Source organism: Dysidea avara, chromosome 15 (genome assembly GCF_963678975.1).
Source record: "Dysidea avara chromosome 15, odDysAvar1.4, whole genome shotgun sequence".
In the NCBI taxonomy this organism is placed as follows: Eukaryota; Metazoa; Porifera; class Demospongiae; order Dictyoceratida; family Dysideidae; genus Dysidea; species Dysidea avara.
The window spans coordinates 8,695,210-8,719,630 of record NC_089286.1 but is presented as its reverse complement, the minus strand read 5'-3'; the positions used below and the strand labels follow the sequence as shown (position 1 = coordinate 8,719,630).

The 24,421-nt window shown below is 36.9% G+C and overlaps 1 protein-coding gene across 1 annotated transcript; it reads right to left on the bottom strand.

The window, feature by feature from the left end:
• Positions 1–220: 220 nt before the first annotated feature.
• Positions 221–1,614, bottom strand: LOC136245795 (uncharacterized). Its single transcript, XM_066037272.1, has 2 exons — positions 1,330–1,614; positions 221–1,275 (listed from the first exon to the last, which is right to left on the bottom strand). Exon 2 carries the CDS (start codon positions 1,106–1,108, stop codon positions 461–463), a length of 648 nt encoding a protein of 215 aa, XP_065893344.1. The 5' UTR covers positions 1,109–1,275; positions 1,330–1,614; the 3' UTR covers positions 221–460.
• Between the last annotated feature and the right edge of the window lie 22,807 nt (positions 1,615–24,421).

The window sequence follows — 24,421 nt, the reverse complement described above, 5'->3', positions numbered from 1 at the left end:
AGGATTAACATTATTGTCAGGTGGTCTATAAAATGAGCAGATACTTATGGGTTCTCCATGTACTGGGGAAACGTTTGCCCAGATCATTTCTGCGTTAGTAGTCATTGACACATTAAGGAAAGGACTACTTTGAGATATTGCCAGAAACACTCCTCCACCTCCACAACATCGATCCTTTCTAATGATGGAATAACTTTGTGGGAACACTTCTCTACTCGTATATGTTTCATCTAAGTGAGTTTCACAACCTATAATAATGTCAGGCTTATGTTCATCAACCATGGCCTTCAATACAGCTCTCTTTCCTAAACTTCTTAAGCTACAACAATTTAAGCTGATTACTTTTAGAGAAGTTAATCGGGGTGGGTCATCTGAGGGAGTACAGTGATTTTCATAATCAAAGGAAAGGGGTTTCGGATTATTTTCCTGATTAGATATGTGCTCAACATTGTTATCAAAGTCAAGGGTATGGGGGATCTGTGCAGGGAGGGGAGCTAAAACTGCCCCTTCCGCTGCACAATCTTGCCGTTTTTATCTGGTATCGGTTTCCGTCTTTGTTTAGTTCTTTAACGTCAAGGCGCAACTTCTTGTTCAGTTCCTGTTCCCTAGGTGTCATATCAGGTGAAATAAATATGTTCTTGGTTTCTTGTTCTCTACGCAACTTGAATGTGTTCCTTAGTGCATTAGCCTTCTCAGATTCAGTGGAGACAGTGATTCTTAGTAACCTTGGTCTATCTCCACGTTTCCCAAGCCTGATTGCATTAGTTATAGAGGGAGTCACTTCCACATGTTTTTGAAGTAAGTCATTGATTTGTTTGATGTCTTCCTTCTTACGTGTGGCACCATCTTCAGAAGATGGCTCCTTCAAGTTGTGCACAATAAGGTTTAGTCGTCTTTTAGACTTCTCTTTTTCCTCATTAAGGTATGATGAAACAATTGTTGTGATGTGATCATTTGGTGGTGAGGTCACAGAGCTTGGAGGAGCAGGAATTGGTTGAGAACTTATGCTACTAGCTGTAACAGAAGCATAGCTTATATTTGCATTGGTTGAATTTTTAGTCTCGAGAGTTTTAACTCGTTGTTCTAGGGAGGAAATGATAGATTTCATGTTGTCTACTACTGATTCATAACTGGCTAGTCGACAGTGAGGACAATGATATGATTTCTCTGACTTAGCAAGGGATTAAAACAGAGACTTTGACAGACCTGCACATTGGCTATGCAGCCAAGAATTACAAGTACCCTCACAAAAGATAGCATCATGACCATCCACTTCTTTGGTATTCTCAATAATGATATCAGTACAAATTGGACAAATATACTCCTCACCTTGTTTCCTTTTCTTAGGAACGTCTTTACTTTGACTATTCACTTTATCTGGTGACTCGGTTGGCTGTCTCCCTCGTTTTACAGCTCCATTATCCATGCTTAGCGGCCGCAATTCTGATTAATGCCCACTATGACTAAAGACAATCAGAGACAAACGCACGTACTGCAATAACAAACAACTGGCCTTTGGTGATACCGTTAAAAACGCCACGGTACAACAGCTGGAGAGCTTAGAAGTCGATTTGACGAGTTGAGAATGAAGAGCAAATTTCGCGCAAACCATCGATCACGTGTATCTGTTAATTGCCTCTGTTTCCAATCCCGGGTAAAGTATATATTATGGAACACTCTATCGTGTGATGTATTTGATCTCAGCTCATCTAAGTTTCGCCAAGCTGTATATAATCTGTTTTGTTGTAATTAATTTATATGTGTATGTGTTCTTTCTTGTTTTTTTTTTGCAGCTGTGTTTTCTCTGTATTTGTCCCCTCCGTTTTTGGTTTTGTATCTTCTAGGGAAACACCCTCGTACAGGCTCTGCCTTTTGGTGTCACCCTGTCTTTTTTGACAAATCAGATAAATAATAATAATAATAATCTATGGTTACATGCATTTTTTGAAATTACCTATTAGCTTTCAACTATATCCTCTGATTTATCTAGCTAGCTCCATTATGCATGCATGTGACACCCCAAAAGTGGTCTCAGAAAATTGTACTTTGTCTGTTCTACTTTTGTGTGAACATTCTATTAGGATATTTTCGAGAGGTGTGACACCTTCGCAAATCTGTACGTGATTTTGAAATCAGTTCGTGATTTCAAACCTGATTTGTGATTTGAAATTGCATGATTTGTGATTCAGGTTGAAACTTGATTTGAAACTTCACGCGTGATTGCCGTAGTGTGATTTGTGATGTTATTAGGCTATTATGCTGTGTTCTGAAGGACAGTAGTTCATGATGAAAATAGTATCACTGTGAGCATGTATTGTTTAGAAATATGTTTTCGAGAGTAGTTTTCAAGCAGTTTTAATTATTTGCATGGCCGAAACCACTCGAGATTTTGTTTGATTTGTGATTTAGTAGCTGAAAGGTGAAAGTTTACGTGTTTTGGAGAGGTGTCATACCCTCCAGATGTTTTAAAGCATTAATTATAACTGTTCTATTAAAGCATCCAGAAATTTCTTCCTACTGCTTGCACTTGTTTAGTAGAGTAACTTAATCTCGCTGATCTGTGTCATGCAAAACGTGTGGAATTGCAGCTCATACCCAATGCATAAAATTGTGCCTATTATGCTGGCATCATGCTCAATGTTTTTCCTATTGATTGCACCCCTAATTATACTAACAAAATCAGTACAGGCCTGGTAATTGTTCAAAACCTCCTGGCCATTGTTTGCACTCTAAGTGATGTATTAATAAAAAGCATTTCACTTGAATGTTTCCAGTAGAAACCATCCAAATTTTACACGGCAACGTTTCATAATAGCAACAAGTACACAGTAACTGCATTTCTAATTAAGCAGTCGCTTATTCTATATAGTACACGCTTACAAGTGTACAAAGCAATGAACATGCAATATAACATACTACATGGTAGAATATGGTTTTAATTTAACAGGTATACGTAGTTATGTATCCGCAGATTCCCAAACCATGATTATTCTCAGACTATATTGCATTAGTTTTCTAAGTGAACACACCCTCTTACTTATATCCCATACATGCATTTGAATTACTGTTTTATCCATGCACTTAAACCATTAAGCTTTCATATAACAGTTAACACCACACTAAGACATTGAGGTTTGTACATGAGGGTTTAATAATTTTAAGTTTCCATCGCTAGTATCACGTGTCTAGTCCTATAGTTTCTGATACAGTTAGGTAAAATTTTATTAGGAAATGGAGGTGTGCTCCAGGAAACACCAACCTATCAAAGCTTGGCAGCACAAAGCTAGGAGAGAAAAATACACAGAAAGCACAATCAAATGTATTGTATTGTAATAAAGCAATTAAAACTATTCTAGTATAGAACATATATTTTAAAGTTTCTGAATCAACCTTAAACTTTCCTTTATGCTTTAAAAATGTATATAGTATATAAACCTTGAGTTGTTTTTTTTTTTTTTGAATTTGAATATACATTTCTACTATAATATACCTATGTCATGTGATCAACATTAGCACTAAAATTTGTTTGTATCAACTTAGCATAGAATCATGAATCTAGTAAGTTTTGAACCATTTTTATAACTGATGCTCCATCCTGGCTACACCAGTATTCCTGCTGTGTATCATATAGCTCCTAGAGAGATAGAAACATTATTAGGATAATGAAACACCATTTTCTCACTCAGATTTGATGTGGGCAGGTGATTAATTATTTATTATTCATTATTAATTTTTACAATCATAGCTAAAACAGTTATTGTTGTCTTATAGTTTTTCTTTGGCTAACTCCTGGATATAGTTCAGTACCAGAAAAAAACTGTATTGAGAGTTCAATACACACACACACACACACACACACACACACACACACACACACACACACACACGCACACACACACACACGTGGCACATCACTATGCAATTACTATATGCCTCTAGTAGGATAGTTCATAGTGTGATCTATACAGAGAGGATTCATGACTACAGATACATTTGCATTTGTTTACTCCATTAAGGGAACTGCCAGCATAAGCAAAGGACACCGTGGAGTAGGAACATCACTGGACAGTGCCATTATTTCTTTGTAAATCAATTTTGACGAGATTGACACATGTGGTGGATTTAGTTTCGTGTTCTCGCTCCCAACATACTTTGAACATTAGCACATGCATTTTTTGAGATTAACAACTGCAAGAGTATTTTATAGGCATGCATAGTGTGATCAGGCCAGCTAATTTGGGGCATGTAAGTACATAAAAATAATATGCTTACTTTTTCAAACTTTCATATTCATAACTTTTTATATCATTAATCTATGGTTCACCACTCATTAGCTTTAAAATGCCAGTTACAGAATGCAGATAATGGGGTATTGTTGTTTGTGTCCACATGTCCTGTTTCCACAGGCCTGCATGGTCACATATGCTGATTTACAGGAATATGAGAAGAAATCTTGTAACCACTAAAACAACTGATGAAAAGGTATTTAAGTTTGTATGATTCGCCATGCACCATTATAGCTCAAATACACTGTTGCCTTTTAATCATAAACTATAATCTGTACTTAATAAGTAATGTTTCTTTGATGACTCTTCAGTAGATCTAGAGTACAGCTGATTGTTCTGTTAGAGTAGAATTGACTGCTCCATTAGAGTATCTGTCAAAATTGCCAACAATAAAAATCCCATGCAAGCAATGATGCAAAACTGTCGATCAAACCTTCAACAATAAGTGAGTCCTCACAGCTACAAATGCATACCTGCCAAGTGGGTGTGGCAAAGGAAACTTAGCTACAAGTAAAAAGTATAAGGCTGCAGCACATGTTGCTGTCAGACCATCAGTGCTGATCGCTGTAAGTACAGTAATAATAATAATTATACAACCAAGTAGTAAGAATAATACGAAATGCGGTTAAAATTACGTCATTAATAATGAATGAATAAATAAATAATAAATAAATAATGTTTGAGAAAACTACGAGGCCTAGAGACATGAACTAAGCGGGGATAGATTCGCCTGTGAATGAAGGCACAACCGTATAATAAGTACGCCTGTTCGTGCTGATGACTTTCGTACGTGTAATTCTATATAACGCCCGGCACCACACCCTTGTTTAATTACAGATTGCTCGAACGAGAAGATTAGTAAAGGTTCGTAGAGAGGCCAGGCGCCACTTTACTGGTAAGCAACAACATTACAAGTATGTTTAAATGTTTGTAACTGTGTATTTTGTGTGCAGGATATGCGCTCCAGGCGTCATGCAGTGAACGACCAGCTGATGACCAGTTGGGATACCAGCTGATGCGCTCATAAACAACCAGCTGGAACAGCAAGGTAATGAGTAATGTAATACTTGTACCGGTAGTTGTATTATAGGTCTACATCTTCATCCTTCATCTGGCTTGCTAGCGGCTGGAATTATTTTCATTATACCGGCACCTTCATTTGGCTTGCTGGCGTCTGGAATTATTTTCCACTCGGCTTAACTACTAGTCTATTGTGAGTCTGTAATAGCTAAACAAGAAGCCGATGCAGTGCTGCATATACAACAATGTGTAACTATCTCCTGTATGTTGTGCATGTTCCCTTGTCCACAGTCGCCTCTCAAAAGTATCTGGGAATAACATTTCAGTGATAATAAACTGGATTGGTCAACTCATGTAGCTGCTATTTGTAAGACAATGTCTTTTTATTTATTTTGAATTAACTCCCATAGGAAGTCTTTACCAACTGAGTCATTAAGATGTTAGTTGCTATCTCGCCTGATTTATGCTTTACCAGTTAAGTACCGCTGCTTGTGTGCCTTACACAAGATTTATATGGGTGATGGTACTATGCTGGATCCTCCAGTAGTATTTGGAACTAATCATAAATATCACACTAGATCTTCTCAGAAATTTATTCAGCCAGCATTTTGTAGACTATCCTCTACTAAGAAACTGTTTAGACATTCTGCTGCGCACTGGTGGAATGATCTGCCTGATGAAGTTGCTCTGTCCTCCTTCCTCAGTGTATAATTTACTATTGTGTAATGATGTGTAATTTGTATGTGTATTTTTTTGTTTACTTATTGCTTTTGTACCTGTGTGTTTATTGTAGTTGTAAATTATTGTATTGTACCTGTGTGTTTATTGTAGTTGTAAATTGTTTTCTGTATTTGTTGTTTGTACGCTCTTGTATGGAAGAACGGCTATGCCGAATATTTGAGCTTAAATAAAAATAAAAATCAATCAAAAATCATGGCTGTATGCATAATATTATAGACTGTGATCACTGTGCCAATGCCACACCGCTGATATACAGGTACATCACCAGTGGCCTCTAGTTACAACAGAGTCTGTTGTGCCATATTGGCTTGATTGGGATCAATTGCTACTTGTGCCTTCACCATATCCCTTATTCTGCATAGCCTCACTTCACTGCTGAGTCATCTTCAGAGACACGTCACACCTACAATATATAGTTACTTTCAATATAGCTAACTTAACTTGGTTTTTTGTGTAGGTTGTGTTTTAGTATTGTAGTTTTCTGATGCCAGTTAAACTCCCTTGCCTGTGTACGTATGCATATGTATCATTTCCACAGGTACACGTACACTGCTCTGAGTGTTTCCTATAGCACTGTTTATACTTGGGTAGGTTGCAACGTTGGTGTATGTACTTGGTTGTATGTGACACGGTCCTAGTAATAATAATAATAATAATAAATAAGCAAATAAACCGATAGAGTGAATGTCCAAGATTCTCCTGACCATTCTGGGCAATCTCACTCCATGAAGATTGAAGAGATTGAAATATCAGCTGCCACATACAAAATATGTAGGTTGATTTAATCATTAATTATTATTAGCTATTATTGTGCATGCACATAGGGAATTACCATACAAAGCACTGTTCACTTCTCATTTTAAATATACAGTAGTCTTAGTGGCCACATCTCCAACTATAAGTATTCATTAATTCACCTGTCAAAAGCAGGTCAAGGCCAAAATAATTTTGGCCCAAAGGTGGCTGGCTTAGACAGGTTCCAGTGTAGTTACCACAGCTCTGCAGAAATGATGACAAAAAAGATGATGGTAGATATATACATTATTCAGTGCAGGTCTCTAGTTCTAAATCCATGTTTTAGTCACATGTTTCTGATTTACAGGCTTTAAGCCTTCTCACAGGTTCCTAGTGGGATAGCATTCTCAGAATGTGTTATATAAGTTTCTATATAGTAGCTAAAGCATCTGTTGTATAAGTATTTATTTGATGTGTCTGTAGTTTATGTTTGTTGTGCTTTGTTTGGTTTTGTATCTCGTCTTATTGTAGGTGATACTCCTACTCACCTTACTGAACTAATAAAAATACCGTATTTTTCAGGTTGCTTGTGAAATGTAAAAACAAAATGTAATCACATGCACATTTCATGTGAGAATTTAAGACGAACTTCTGTTGAAAATCTGTGTATTTTGCCTATCATATAAAGATTATTCTGCTGGCAAACTGTTAACTACAATCCTCGCTAGCTCAAGATATTTTGTGTCACGTGTTTGATCATATTTCTGTTCTATGTTTTTTCGCAAACATTCTCCTGAAAAATACGGTAAATAAAGTGTTGTCTTGACTCACGTAATACAGAATGATACACATTCCCACCCAGTACTTGCCAACACCATCCCCCTAACAACTACCAGGGCAAACTACAATCAAAAGCTCATGCAACTGTACACAAGAACAAATTGTTACCACTATTCATTTCTGCCAAGGATCATGGATGCTCCTACATCTACGATGGATACCTTACAACAACCAACAGAGCAATCTGCACCCAAACCAAAAGTTCCATCCAATGGCCATGATGTAATTGCAGCTGTGGACGAGTATGTTGAGAGAGAAAGCGCAAGTGCAATCTGATCGTTCACAACATCCCAGAGCGTGATAATTCATCATCTCATGAACAACAAGTTTTTTAAAAGACACACAAACTGTTGGTGACTTGGTAAACAAGGCGTTTAACTTACCAAATATTCAAATCAAACGAGTTGAATATTTGGTTAAATTACACATAAGTCCTACTTGGTCTAACATTTACATTTCTCTAGGTCTCACTCCAAAAGAACACCAGCAGAATCAACTTCTGAGAGATGAACTTAAAATACGCAGAAATGCTGGTGAAAAAGACCTCTATATCAAGCATGGTAAGATTGTCTCCAGACAAGCTGATGCTGGCTCATCAGTTCAACCATCAAATTGTCAACCAGGTAGCCACATTTCTGTGTCAAGGTCTTTAAAAGTATTTTATGCAAACCGTAACCAACTATTAAACAAATTTGATGAGCTCTTAACTCTTGTTCACTCTGACAATCCGGACATAATACTGATAGTTGAAGTTATACCCAAAGCTCAGCAGTCTCCCATTGCTACACCTAATTTATCCATTCCTGGATTTACAGACTTTGATCCCAACCTAACTAACCTTGGAAGTTGTGGGAAAAGAGGTATTTGTATATACATTGCTGAAGATCTGCAACTATCTGAGATTCAATTTGATAACAATTTTGAAGTGCATATGTGGGTTAAAATTAAACTCCTTTCTAATGAATGGCTGGTTATTGGAAATTATACTGCAGCCCCTCTTCTAACATAACACAAGTACCTCCAGCTTATGCAGCCTCATTAACTTGGTTTGCAGTACCAATCTCAGCTTCCTTTTAATAACGGTGATATTAACTATCCTATAGCAAACATTGACTGGTTACATTAGCTAGTAATTACCCCTCATGAGTAAATATTTATTGATACCATCCAACAACATGTTTGCATCAAATGATAGACCAGCCAACATGATATCAGTCTAGCTCTCAACCACATTTACTAGCTCTTTTATTGACTAATAAGGCTAACATGGTCAGCAATATTAATAATTTTCCTGGTTTAGGATTGAGTGACCATAATTATTTGTATTAGCTTTAAGTTGGATTGTGTAATGTTAGACATCAAACTACATACAATTTGTACAAAGGGAACTATACAGAGTTTAGATAGTTTCTAAGTCAAAACGATCTTAATACCAATGATAATGGAGTGTACTAATGAAAAGATACACAATATTATCCACTTATTTGTTCCCATTGAGACAACAACTACTACAAAAATAAATGCCTGTATATCAATGCTAAAGTTTTCAAACTTCGACACCAAAAAGAAGCCCTATAGAAGAAGTATACTTTTACTTGAAATAATTTGGATTATGTAAGATACACACAGAAGAGGAATGCTGTGAGGAAATTACTATGATGACTTAGATCTAACTATGAAGCCAAAGTAGCAAAAAGTATGAGATTCAACCCCAAGTGTTTTTGGAATTACATAAACTCTAAGACCAAAGTCAAAAGTTCAATACCAATTAAGGTCCGGATGGGAATTAAGCTACTACTAATTCTGAGAATGAATCAGCTTTATACTCCTAATTTGGTAGTGTGTTATTATAGAGAATTTAAATAACTTGCCTTAAAATGGATTATTACTCTTACAGAGAACCACTATCAAACATACATATTTCACCTGAACTAGTGTGCTGTAAGTTAAAGTCATTATCACCATCTAAATCCCCTGGTCCAGTCCAGATGGTTACCATCCAAAGTTGCTTAAGGAGACTGCTGATCAACTCTATATTTCATTGAGATTTTTAATATATCGTTTACAGAAGGGTTCTTCCACAAGACGTTGCTGTCAGACCTTGAGTACTGGTCACTGTAAAGTGTTAATAATAATAATAATAAAGACTAGACCCGGCAATTATAGACCCGTCAGTCTCACATCCACAGTGTGTTAAGTATTTGAATCTATTACATTGTCAGCCACATGATGGAAAACAACTTGTTTTCTAAGGAGCAGCATAGTTTTTCTTCCCAAATGTTCATGCATGACTCAGCTATTACTGGCAACAGAATGTTGGACAAAGGTACTAAATAGATCATGGAGATTCTGTGGATGTAATATGCTTTGACTTTAAAAAAGCATTCGACTCTGCGCCACGTAAGAGGCTGCTAGAGCATATGGAATAGATGGACCTCTATTGCACTGGGTTGAATGTTTCCTTACAAGAAGAACAAAGAGTATCTGTAAACAGATTATTCACTGCTTGGTCGGATGTTATTAGTGGTATACCTCAAGGGTCCAATTCTGTTCAAACATTAATGATCTCCCGAGTGAAATACATAGTCCCATGTTGTTATTTGTAGATGACACTAAGATTTTCAGTGCAGTACGTAGAAATAATAGCTTGGAAGATATAGCTTAATTGCAGCAAGACATTAATGATCTTTTCAAATGGTCGGAGAAATGGCAACTGTTCTTTAATACTTCTAAGTGTAAATCACTACACTTGGGGGGAGCATTCAACCCTAAACACACATATTAAATGAATAATGAAGATGTTCAACAAGTTAGCAATGAGAAGGACCTTGGTATAACTATAGATGACCAAATGAAGTTTCATCTACATACATCATTTGCCACCAGCAAGGCTATTCGTACTGTTCAAGAAGTCATTTGTAAATCTCACCAAAGAAACATTTACACACTTGTTCACAACAATTGTTCACCCTCAACTTGAATATGGCAATGTTATCTGGGGACCATTATATGTTTTAGACTAGAACGTGTCCATCAAATGGCTACAAAATTAGTTCCATCTATTAAACATCATACCAAGAAAGACTTGAAGTGCTTAACCTGCCATCATTGAAATATATTTTATTTATTTATTAAGGCTTTACAGCACAAGTGCTGAGTCTGTAGGACACCTGGTCCTACAGCCTGTTTAAAGTTGTTACATAAGTGTGTTTGAAAAGGTGGAGAAAAGAGAAAAAATCCATGACTGGATCTGGGCAACCTTGAACCTGCAACCATCCGATTAACACTTGAATGCTTACGGGAGTCTGCCAGGTGGTCAGGATGTTTCTCCTTGTCAATTTCATGTAGCTACATATATGTATCCATAGGAACTCTAGAGTGTGACTTATTATCTCAAAGTACCCCATGTGAAACCAAATGGACATTAGTTTATTTGTATATAGATGGTTACGTGGCGATGCTGATATGATTACAGTTTACAGTAGCTTCCATAACATTTTACAATCTACTCACTGGTCGATTTTTTTTTTTGACTTTTCCAACTTACAGCAATATTAGAGGTCACCCATTAAAGATATTTAAACAACAGATATCATGAGATGTAAGAGCTCACACTTTTAGTCAGAGGACTGCTGATACAGTGAAACCTCACTTAGCGGCCACCTCCCTAGGCCACCTCATTATAGTGGGGTCCAGCAAGTCCAAACGTATTTTCCATTATATTACATGTATTTAAATTTCAGTAATAGGGCCACCTCAGAAATAGGGCCACCCATAATAGGTCTCATAGGTGGCCCTATTAACGATGTTTCACTGTAATTCCATATGAAGTGGTCACAGCACCTACACTAAACAGAGGCGGAGGAGACACCTTTATTTAAGGGGGCTGGGGTCTAGCTTGGTGATGCCATGGCCTAGCAGACCAAAAAAAAAACGTAACTATAGTATGTTCACGTTGAGCTGAATCCTCAAAAACATTTAATAACTCATGGATACAATTACACATGATCTTGAAATTTGGCTCAATTGTAGTACTGCTTGACCCGCTTAAAATATTTTAAAATCTTATTGTTCAAATGTTTGACATAATATTTATAGCCAATCAAAATTTTTACAATACATTTCCTATGTTGGAAGCCATATAAGCACAGTGTCCGTTACAGCCCTTCCCACACTTGTAATGGAGCCAAACCGTAGGTGTCTATTGTTGACACCTTTGCTGTTACCAATAATCATATGGTTAAATGAAATGTTAACTCTGTTGAGAAAAAATCCATTTTTAATTTTTTGCTGTTTTTGAGGATTCAGCTCAACTCGAACGTACTATACCTGCTGACAATAGCTTCCCTCCACCAACTACATCTCCCTAGATCTACATACATAGTTTGCTACACTGCTCCTCTGAAGAATACTGTTCTAGCTACCAGATATAACTTACTTGTATAGATCAGGAGCCTTCCAGGCTAATGCCTTTCTAGTATTTACTGTTTAATAATATTAATAAATCAATCAAATCATTACCCTATGTCATTATGATAGATAAAAATCTTGCAGATTGGAATCACACCTTGACATATCATACAGTGTAGCTGATATTTTGGATTAAGGCTCCAGTTGTCAAATCGTCTTGCATTTTACTCTGCACTTTGTTGTTTTCTAGTTGTGTAATATAACTGTTTTGTTATTTTTTGTATGTGTCTTATCTGTTGTAATTGTAAACTTGTTCTCTGTGTGGTGCGTGGGTGTGTGTGTGTGTGTGTGTGTGTGTGTGTGTGTGTGTGTGTGTGTGTGTGTGTGTGTGTGTGTGTGTGTGTGTGTGTGTGTGTGTGTGTGTGTGTGTGTGTGTGTGTGTGTGTGTGTGTGTGTGTGTGTGTGTGTGTGTGTGTGTGTGTGTGTGTGTGTGTGTGTGTGTGTGTGTGTGTGTGTGTGTGTGTGTGTGTGTGTGTGTGTGTGGAGCACGTATGACTTCTGTGTACCCATGTCTTTTGACAAAAATGGATAATGTAATCTAAGGGGTACGCAGTACGCGACTAAGGATGTTTAGGTGGCTAAGCACGTCATGTGCCCATCCTGAAGTCCGGTAGTCTCGAGCCCAGATCCCACCCACTGCGTGTGGGTGGGGTCTGGGCACGAGACTATAGAAGTCCGGTTACATTGTACGCCACTGTTTGAGGCCATGAAACGATGGCAATGAAACGCTGCCAACAAGAAAGTGCAGAATCATCGGCATCGCCGGTAAGTAAATTTATCAAGACTGGTGTGCATTGCGTAGTGACAACAGCGCAAACTTTGAATTTTGATGTATTGCATGGGTGGGGCAAAAGTTTTTCAGCTAAAGAAATTGGATTAACGCCCAACTGAAAAAATCGCTACATTTATTTTTATTCTCTGGGACTCTACCTTACTACACTGTGACAGGTTGTAGCTATAGCTACGTAGCTATATGCAATTTATGTAACTATAGGTAGGGTCCGCAATCCGAAAAATCAACTTCTACAAATTAATCCCCCTACCATTGTGGGATGTTCATTGTAGTATCCCATTGCTTGATCCACCATGAAACCGGAGGCACGATTGTTGTCTTCACAGAAATATCATTTTCAGTATCTCACAAGATGCAAGATTTATTTTTAAAATTTCGTGCTCCACATAAAGGACCGGATGAAACTTGTTACTTAGCCAAATCATATCCAGAGTTGTTGTAGTTGAAAAGTACGCACAGAAATAAGTAAATGATTTGCTGGGTGCCCGGCACAGGGTTGCTTTCTTTGAAAAAACAGACAAAGAAATACAAAGTTTCGAATTCAAACTGCCCTACCACCCAGGGCAAGAGAAGCCAACTATTCCTCATAGTGTTTCGATACGGTTGGGTGCATAGTCTGTCTATGCTGTTAGTTTGGAAAAGATCTGAGACTTCTCACCATCTGGGTGACGAGCGTCAAAATTTTCTGCAGCATCAAAGAATTGTGTCGCGCTTTCTAGCCATTTCTAGCGCTTCTGCAGCCACAACAATCATCAATTATAGACTAAAACTATGGCAAAAGATGTCCCTGAACGTTTGGTAATAGCGGTTGTCAATCATTGTTTCATCCACAGCTTCCACGCCTCGCTCTAAGCTATGCATCAAGGGAGGCAGCAAAATCGTCCAAATTTGACTTCACCTCTCACGCTCCACAGCAGCTTCGAATCTTCACTAGATCACCCTACATCACCATTATGCTGCAAAACATCCCAAAACAAACCGAAAAATGCACAAAATCTTTCATTTTTGATTCGAGCTGGGTGGAGCTCCTGGTGAGCTGCTGGTATACCACATCATATGAAATCATAGAAATACCAACTACTACTACTACCAAACGTTTTGAACCATCTTTTATCATCATTCTGAACAAAATTAAGTGACCAGTGTGGCATCAGAAGTACTGGAAAGCACTTTGGTACCATTGAGAGAATCCCTTGAAATGACGCACGAAAATTTTGACATTCTTCACCCAGATGGTGAGAAGTCTCAGATCCTTTCCAGACTAACAGCATAGACAGACTATGCATCCAACCTTATCACATCACTATGAGGAAGAGTTGGCTTTTCTTATCTTGGCTGGTAGGGCACTTTGAATTTGAAAATTCGTGTTTTGTTTTCTGATTTTTGAGAGAAAGCAACCCTGTGCCGGTAACCCAGTGAATCATTTGCTTATTACTGTGCGTACTTTTTAACTACATTAACTCTAGATAATACCTAGCTAAGCAGCAAGTTCTATCCTGTTCTTTGTGTAGAGCACGAAATTTTAAAAATAATTTTTGCATCTCACGAAATACTAAAATCGATAGTTCTGTGAAGACAACAATCGTGCCCCCGGTTTCATGGTGGATCTAGCAATGGAATACTACAATGAACATCCCACAATGGTAGGGGGATTGATTTGTGAAAGTTGATTTTTCGGATTGCGGACCCTACTATAGGAACCAGCCCTATATGATGTTTTTTTGGTATTTGTACGTAGACTGTAATTGAAAACATAACGCATAGCTGAGGGGTGGCTATCCATTGAGTGGGTATCCACTTTGAAGATGCAGCCATATGCATTTAAAAGTAATACAACTGTATGGCACTAAAATTGCATATTATATACTTTTGCTAAACAATGTATAGAGCTTTACTGTTACTACTATTATTAGACAGTTGTCTTATCACCACTCTCTCAACAACATACAGTACAACATATTTACAGCACAGGTTACAACAGATAACATACAAAAATGACCTGAATACATACAACTACAGTAACAACATGGAAATGACATATACAAGAGTACTGATACTGCATGTTACAAAACACAATGTAAAATCAGAAGATGTGTGCAATGAGTTCAGTGATTGCAGCATTTGCTGAGTGGCTGAGTGTGATGAGCTAGTTGCTGAGTTAGGGTTGATGATTCAACCTCTGAGTCAGGATTCAATCGCTGAGTCACAGTCGCTGACGATGCTGCCACAAATGTTAAGCTTGGCTGTTTTATAAGCTGTGTGTTGTGTGTATAGCAAAAGCATAATTATTAAAGTGTCAACCATACAAAATCACTGATGATGCCATGTTTATGGCAAACTCAAGTTAAGACTAACTGAGCTTTACTTTTCTGTGACCTTTACAATATTGGTAATAAGCAAAACAATATGTATAGCATAACTGCATGCCCTATTCATAAAAAGGTTAAATGTGGTCAGAAAGTGATGATATAGTGCAAGTAGTGGTTTGTGGTATGGAAAAGGGCAAATCATTAAGTTAATCTTGCAAAAACGCATGCCATGCCCATGTGAAATCCACATGCAGTTTATCATAATTATCTTTCCAGTAGTGGTTTTGTTTTGTTAAAAGTGTGAACACCAAATCAATGTGGTACATAGCATCATTGCAACGAATATCTGTTTAATTTTATAGTGGTTTACAGTACTTTTTTGCCCTGGTTACGCGACCACTTGAAATATTTCTGTTTCCCATTCTGTATTCAAGATTAGCAGCTTTTAAATTGTTTTCCTGCCACAACCATAACAAGCTTGCATGAAGCATACTTAAGCTTGTACCTTGATCATTTAAGTTGTAGGAATAACATACACAAATGAATTTGTGCCAACTTGATAGCAAACTGATATGCATGCATGAATTGACACCCATACAAGATTGCTTTTACTAAGCCTGTACAGTGTGCAAAAATAATCTGAAAATAATGAAAGAATACGGAATGAGGGAACATTTTAATTAAGAGATACAGGTGGTGGATGGAAAACAGGAAATTTATTTGGAGTGCCAATCGGACTAACCTATGTACTTAAGAAGTTCTGAGCCAAGAGCTGAGTAACTGGAATAGACGCTATAAGTGTTAAACTTTTATCTCAATAGGACACTTGTTTACAACCACAATGATACTCACAGTAATGCAATTAGAACTTGTGGACAATTAATATTTTAACATCAAGTGATGTAAAGTGAAGCATTTGCAATGAAGTGACTCCTGACAGGTAATTCTTTTTGGTGTTTGTTTATTTGAAGAGGATTCAATCATTGTCAGCCTATTAATTTCTTTATGGCTTTTGCTATATTATACATTGCTGTAGACTTAGAGACAGCCAAGTAACATTGGCTCTTCACATTCACTGCCATTCTCACACAACTGTGAAGCCTCAAATATGTTTTCAAATTATTATCACCCAAATTGGCTCCATGGCTCACCATGACCCTTACTGAGTTACCTGGTGCTTATGATAGAAACCCTCTATACTAACTCACTGCTTGTATGCCATTGTCTAAAACATATAATAGGCATCTTTTGAGGATTAAAAACTATTGGTGGCATCAAAAATTACCTCAGCTGTTCCTCAGTAATTACTAACATCACCTCAGGTTGTACAGTGCACCAAGGCATAAACTTCCAAAATATTAATAAAAATTTTTTCAACTTTAAAACTGCAACTTCTTACCACCTCTCACACTTTTTGTGCTGCTTTTAATGATATGAACTGCTTAATGAAATTTAGGCCAGTTAACTAGATTATCACATATTTTTAATTGATTTTACAAAATTTTAAAGTGAAAATTTCTACACACCTGCAAAGATTGAGCAATATTTACCCAACCAAATAAGCCATGCTAAAATGGCTCTGTAACTTTTGTACATATATATTATATATTCTATTCTGTGAAAAGAATTTGGATCCCTGCAAGTATGCAGTAGTTGATGCGTTTTTAAGTTTTTCGGTTATTCGCTTGTATAACTCATTCTGAAGCAGCAATCAAGAGAATTCTCTGTAACTTTTTCACAGTACTGTAGGTGAGTACATTAAATGTTGTAAATCTAGTTTATCTTAAACTGTCACTGACTTGATGCGTTTTCATGAAAAATCAGGATTTAAGAAGTGATAGATCTATAACTTAGAAACAAAACTTTGAAACAACCTGAAAATTGGCTCAAATTGTAGGTGACTAACTTTGTACAACTGTTCCAAATTTTATGGTAAAAGCACTTTCCATTACAGAGCTACAGAATTTTTCAAACAATTGTGACTAAATTTTGGAAATTTATGCCTTGGTGCATTGTAAATCCTTGAAGAACATTTCTGTACTTGGATTTTATTAATCAACCAATATTGTAAATGGGCATGGTCTTGACCCTATCGTGAAGTTAGATATCACAGATCGCATAGCCAAAGAATATACAATCTATGCAGATATCTACCAAGCGTAAGTGCTTTAAATAAATTTGTGGTGCATAAATATGCTACTCAAGGAAAGTGTTGATAGGGAAAATTTATGCCTCGATATGGTTTTATTACATGAAGAAGACGATATTAGCCTGATTGAAGATAAAAAGGAAAGGAAAGGTGCAGAGGGCACACACTTGTCGGAACCCCAAAAGGCACATGCCATGGGTGAGTTTGCTATTGTGGCATAAAATGGTGGCCATGTTTTGAGTTCGAGTTTTGGTAACTCAATTCAAGTTTTGGTAATTTAAAAAAATTCTATATACTATAAAGCAGAAAATTTAATGAGAAAAATATTTGGCGAATTAAACAACTTGCTGACCGTATTTCTATATTTATAACTGTTAAAAATATTTTGTCGAAGCTAGCATCCAAAGAAAATAAATAACGCAAAAAAAATTACCAACGCATTGAATGAATTCAGTTAACTGCTTTCTGGCCACCTGGATTGAAGCTTGGCCGTTGGTGTGTCAAGCATATGTCTTTGTTGCAGTCTTTTAAAAACAAGGGCCTCCCTCATCCTAGAGGAGAGCTGTCTTTGTCTATTTCGCCGCACAAGCGATAGCGTTGGTAATGATTCCATTCTGTGATAGACAGCTACTACAGGACACATTAAATGAAGTATATGTACACAAATATGCAAGTTGCATGGAATGAGCTTCTAGCTACAGTAATTCCACTCCAGTCCATTGCTTGATTTGTGACCGACAACTTCTGAATCTGCCTCCATGGAATGGAGATGCCACACTTCAGTTTCACTGCTTGTCAATCTGCTTCTTCTATATACAAAAAAGGCTGTATAGAATTAATAAAGTTACATAATTCGTTGTTAAAAAATTTCATTGCTTGAGGACACAGGTAAAAATTTTAACACGAAGATTTAACTCGTGAAAATTTCTCGCAGTTTATAGCTGGCTATTTATAGAAATATGGTATTTGACAACTTGACAAATTTAAATTTGACAGTTCATCTTGCTCACAAGGGCCTGCACTAATCATGCATGGACCACACTCAAAATTTCAGATGGCATCATGAAAGCTCAAGCGATAGTCATGGTAGCTTGAGCAATAGCTTTGAGTACTATCACTACATCCAATGCAGAGGCCACAAGTGATGTAGCCACAGTAGCTATCTGGCATATGATGTATCAGCAGGAGTAAGAGAACATGCCTTGCAGGTGCTTCTGGTCCACTTACAAAAAAAGCTGAAAGGTATCCAGAGAAATCTCTGGCTGCAATGCTTGGTAACTGGTATGTCTTCCTAGATTTTCATCAAAATAAGCTGTGTAGGCTCATAGTTCAGTAGTTTCTTCCCTTGGATTTCTCTGTGTTTTTGATCTCTTTAGCTGGCACCAGTTATTTGGTGGATTTAAATTTGACAATTTCAGTGAAAATTCACCAACTGCAAAATTTAAATTTCCTGTCAAATTTTCTTCTTGTACTGTATCCAGCCGCTTGTAAGTGTTTTCTTGTTTTTAATGCTGTATTTGTTAGATGGAGTAATATAATTCCGTAAAGGTTATTTTCATCACGTAAGATGTCTCTAGGATGATTTTTAAAGTTGGCAATTTAGGTGGCACACATCACTTTTGGGAGGATCCCTACTAAACAGTACTATAATACTGTTTGAGTTTGATAATGATTGTGCAAATTTCCAGAAGAAACAAGAAGTGCAGCATTTTTTTTAAAATTTGCTGCTGTTTACACCATTTGTTGCAAGTAGAGAGTTATAGGCTGACTAGATGTCCACTGTTCAGGGGCATAGACAGGAGGGTTCGGATGGTTTGGGCGAACCCCCATTTTCACTGGCAAAAAAAACTTAATTTAAAAAATTGCATTAAGTTTTCAGCCTTGGAACTCTCCAGTGGGTATATTCACGCCGTTGCGGCCCTGTGAGAATCAAATCGTACTAAAGGTGAATCATTATGATGAAACAAAGCGATTCTACCATACAGCATAATAATTTAACGGGTGAAGAATTTTCTATCTCTTGAATATTGATCAGGAAAATATTGACAAATGTCCTGCACCAGAAGTATTCTAATTAACTAGTCACATGAACTTTGATGAGGAAAGTTTTGATGAATGGAAATCATTTTATCAAATTCATCAAAATTTTCTCCTGTCAAATTTTTATGCTGTGTGGTATATGGTGCATCACGTGAGCAATTGTGTACATGATATCTGATAAAAACGATGGAGATCTGATTGGGAAAATAGTGGAGATTAGTTGAAGGGCAGCAGCTGCAGTTATCGTGCTATACAAGTTAGTATAAAGTATTGAATATGATATATTTACACTGTGAATGTCTGTTTAGTGCAATGTTTAGTGTGATGAGGCAAGCATGTGATGTATTGAATGCATTGGAGTACAAGCCAGTCTAGTGACGAGTTGAGAGAAGAGCCAAGAATGATGTTAAAGTTTGTACTTGGAATAATGCTTTGCCGACAAAAGGAGCTCAGGAGTGGATCCCGAAGAAGGGCGGTGTGCTAGAAGATTAAAATTGGGAATCAGTATGCTATCCGGAAGTGAAGATTAGCTAGTAGGATCATAGTGTTCATAAGCTGCATAAAATGGCAGTGTAGGTTTCAGCTAGATAGATGTACAGACAGCTAATTTTAATGTTACTGCCTAAGGTCAGATTTTGTGTATGCATAAATTTCATCTAGAAACTAGCTGTAGGGGAATGCCCTGCCAGATATTCCAAATTCGAACTCCCTTCCAAAATTTCCTGGTTACGTCCCTGCTGTTTTGCTGTGTATTTGATATAATGTCAAAAAAACAGGCTCTACTTTTGTGCAATTGTTTATCTCAAGTTGAGCAGTACTTTGGCATAATATTTATTTCATGTATCACACATTTCTTTGGTTGTGTAAATAAGGTGACAAGAAGTTGGCTAATAGTACTGTTGCTGAAACACAATACACAATGTTACACAATAAACAATGTAAAAAGAATGTCCACACCTAGCCTACAAACAAGCGAGAGAAAGCCAAACAGTTACTCAGTAAATTTCAACAAATTTCCAGGTATATTGGTGCACTGTACCCACAATAATTATATAAGTAAATTATTTACCAATCCATTAGGAACATAATTATATAGCTATTATCTATGGTTGAACTGAGACTATTTTATGAGATGCTTTCTATTTCACATTATGATTTTTAACAGCAGGATTTCAGGGGAAATCCTTACTATATACACAGTACTGTATGATCCATTAATTGAGGCACAGTATGATAAAAAATACATACTACATGTACAGGTGCATTCGGGGGTATTAAAGTATTCTTAATTTTATGTTTTGTTATATGTATCTGTTTAGGCCACAGCAAGGTGAAATACTTGGCTACTCACAGGTATCTAAATCCTGTAGATCCCTTGTCTGTCTCTGGGGCAATACAAAACAGGACAATTACATGCCTGTAAACATTGTCAACACATGGGTGTTTAACTAAGTTCTGTTACAAACTACAGGAGGTGTATTGGGCTTCAAATAAACACTACATTTCTTGTGTCACAAACAGCAGTGAAGGTACAACAACAAGCTGAGGGTGGTTTAAATTTAGTTATATATGCATTGAAACATAGGGTTCCACTGAATTTAGAAACTTTCAGACCCTGTAGTAGTGCCCTCACTTCGCTCATGTGCCACAGCACAAGTTAGAACCCTGTGCTTCAATGTCTAACTTACACAAAAAGACTGTAATTTGCTGAAGGGCATGTAGCTAAGCAGGAAAGCTTGGTGAGCCGTAACAAATTAGCTTTCAAATTGTTTTCAGTAAATTTATTATTTTGATTAATCTGAAACTTTTGCTTACATATGTGCAGGGGCGGATCCAGAGTCTGGAAAGAGGGGGGGGCACCTTGCTGAAAAAAGTTGAAGAGCAAAAAAAAAAAAAAAAAAAGGTCACAACAATGATAGCTAGTTATCCTTTACCAAATATATTATATCACGTATGTTATGTAAAATAAAATCCTATTTATAGCTTCATAAGTAAGCTGCACTGCCTCATGAACATTGTGACTGCTTTATTAGAGTAATTGACTGCTCTATTAGAGTATCTCGATCTTGTATGCAATTTCTTGAAGGGGGGAGGGGGGGGGAGGGGCATTTGCCCCAAATGCCCCATCCTGGATCCGCCATTGATGTGTGCATATATATCCACACAAAAACAGCTAGGCTGTGAAAAAATGGTGTGGTCTTTATATGCTTGGGTCAAAAAGTTGAGAAATCAAAGGTGCATGGCGACCAAGAAATGGTTGTGATGATATAAATGCATAGCTACAGCCATTATTAAAATTAATATCATTGCAGTCATTTCTTGACTGCCACCTTTGATTTCACAACTTTTTTTTACCCAAGCTTATAAAGGCCACACCATTTTTACACAGCTTGGCTGTTTGTGTGGATTTCACTTCTTTTTGTACCTTATAAGGCCCCAAAACCAGCCTATGGCAGACTTTTGGGTTTGTTTTTACTCACATTTCTTCAAATCTATAGCTACAGACACAATGATGATTACTGAAGACAGACTTGTAAATGAATTGTATTGCATGTTTAGTTTAATATTATTGTAATACTCTAATAGAGCACACATCCTTGAGGACTTCTTCGGCCATTGTTATTACATTGCTTGTTTCCCATCACCCAATAGAACAGAACTGATGTGGGTGGAAGGTGATTATTGACTATTAATTATTGACTATTAATTTTACACTTGACTCATGTTATTTTAGTCCCTGACTGCTCTATTAGAGTATCTCGATCTTGAAGGTTTCCAGGACTGTACATCATTGTACCCTATAGTGGAGGGACTTTCATCCTTCTGCTATTTTACCATAGAATCAGGTTGTTAAGCGCATGTATCTATTAAGTGCATATTATTTGTTAAGCGCATACAAATTTCTTGTGATTAACCATGGCTGATAAGCGCACATGGTCAAATGCAAGGCTCAAGATGCAACAAAGCTACACATGCGAAGAAACGCACTGTGAAAAAAGAGGGATATAAGATGGTATTTCCAGTGGCTTATTGAATACAAAAAAGCTTGGTATAACCTGTATTATACTAACAATCTCATGTAAGACTTCAGTTAATGTGTTAAATATACTGAAACCATATATGCGATGGTATAGTGTGGGCATTATACTAGATATAAGCTATTTGAGGTGATGTGGTAAATAAACTGAAACCATATATGCAATAGTATAGTATGGATTATACTAAAGTGTAAAATGAGTATAATACAGGATTTATATTAAGGCTTATTTGTATTCAATAAGCCACAGGAAATACCATAATTATATCCCACTTTTTGCACAGTGACGCTGGGATTAATGGAAAATGAATGTCTCCTCAAGCGCTTATATCTCCTTTCACTGTGTATACAGCAAATCAGCCTCCTGGATTACAATATTCTTGTTCAGTTACAAAGGATTTCACCCAGAAATAGAGTCAAATATCCTTACACACTGGCGTGGAGACTTAAATAGAGTCAAGTATCCTTACACACCATAAGGCCAGGCAAATTTAATTACTTGTTTCTCATCCACAAAAATTCGGATTTCCATGTGGGCAAGAGGTCATTTTTCATTATTCATTATTAAAGAAAAAAATACTCCAAATCAAGCTGTCTGTTACTATAAAGGTTAGCTAAAACCTTTGAAGAACTAGTAATTACGTTTACCAATGTTTCTGAGGTGCATAATGGAATTTAGTGTGCTTTAAAATGATAGCCAGCCTTCTTAGCATCAAAATATCTGTGCACATGATTGATAACAGCAATAGTGAAACTAGAGGCGGTGGGGGTAAAAAGGGATGCGGGCAGAGATGAGAAACAATTAATCAAGATTGCTTGTCCTAATTAGGTGTATGCATCTGATTTAGATAGTAATTTTTTACGAAAGTTTTCTCCAAAAATTATAAGCGCATGCACAAAACAACCCAAATTTACGTTATATGCACAGCTACCTTAAAACTTGGTCACTCTGTGTCTCTTTCTATCATGAAACAGTGCATTCATGTAACAAATTTTTGCAAAGTGTGTGAAAAGAAATCAAAGCCCCCATAGACCCCCTACGGCTTAAGAAGAAAAAACAATGAATTTTGAATGTTCATATCTCACAAATGGCTAATGCAAATTTATCTATGCATCCTACCCTACTTGATGGACAGCTATAATGCAAAAATGGTATGCTTTGGAGAAGGACTGTGCATGCATGAAAATGAATTTTCTTTCTACCTGTCAATATACTAACAGTGTGGCTTTCTTGGCCACACTGCACACTACCATTCATGGTGTAGTGTGCTGGCTTTTTACACTACTGTGTATCTTGATTAGTGTGGTGTGCTGGCTTTCTTGGCCATGTGTGATTGTATACTACTTTACACCTCACTTCAAAGTCAAAGGGAAGAGAAGGTGTACTTAGCATTGCTATCAGTGTTCAGGAATGTATTAACAAGAAATGGAGGTAGTATAGCCCTCCTAAGAGGAAGTATAATTTTGATATACTAATTCCATTTCTTGTTAATGCATTCCAGGAATTCTCAGAGGATTTCTTTGATGAAACTGCATTATCTCCTCTGCTTTAATATAGTGACACTTAACAGTATCGATAGATTGTGGGTCTTAGCTTATAAAGTTAACTTGTGAACTTGGAAGAGAAGTGTTTTGAAAAAGGCCACAGGCTAGTTTATATTACTGTTTAGATTGAAAATATAGACACCTGATATAGCGCTGAGCATGGTATTTTTGGCCATTAGCATTGTATACTTCAGTTTATTCATGGCAAAAAAGTAAGTACTTCATTTTGAAAAAGGCCACAGGCTAGTTTATATTACTGTTTTGATTGAAAATATAGACACCTGATATAGTGCTGGGCATGGTATTTTTAGCCATTAGCATTGTATACTTCAGTTTATTCATGGCACAAAGGTAAGTACTTCATTTAATGCACTTAAAACATCATTGTGAGCTTGCATTTCTGCCATGCTGTTTTGATTGATGTTACGTATAGCATGCACTGGGTGTGACGCTTAA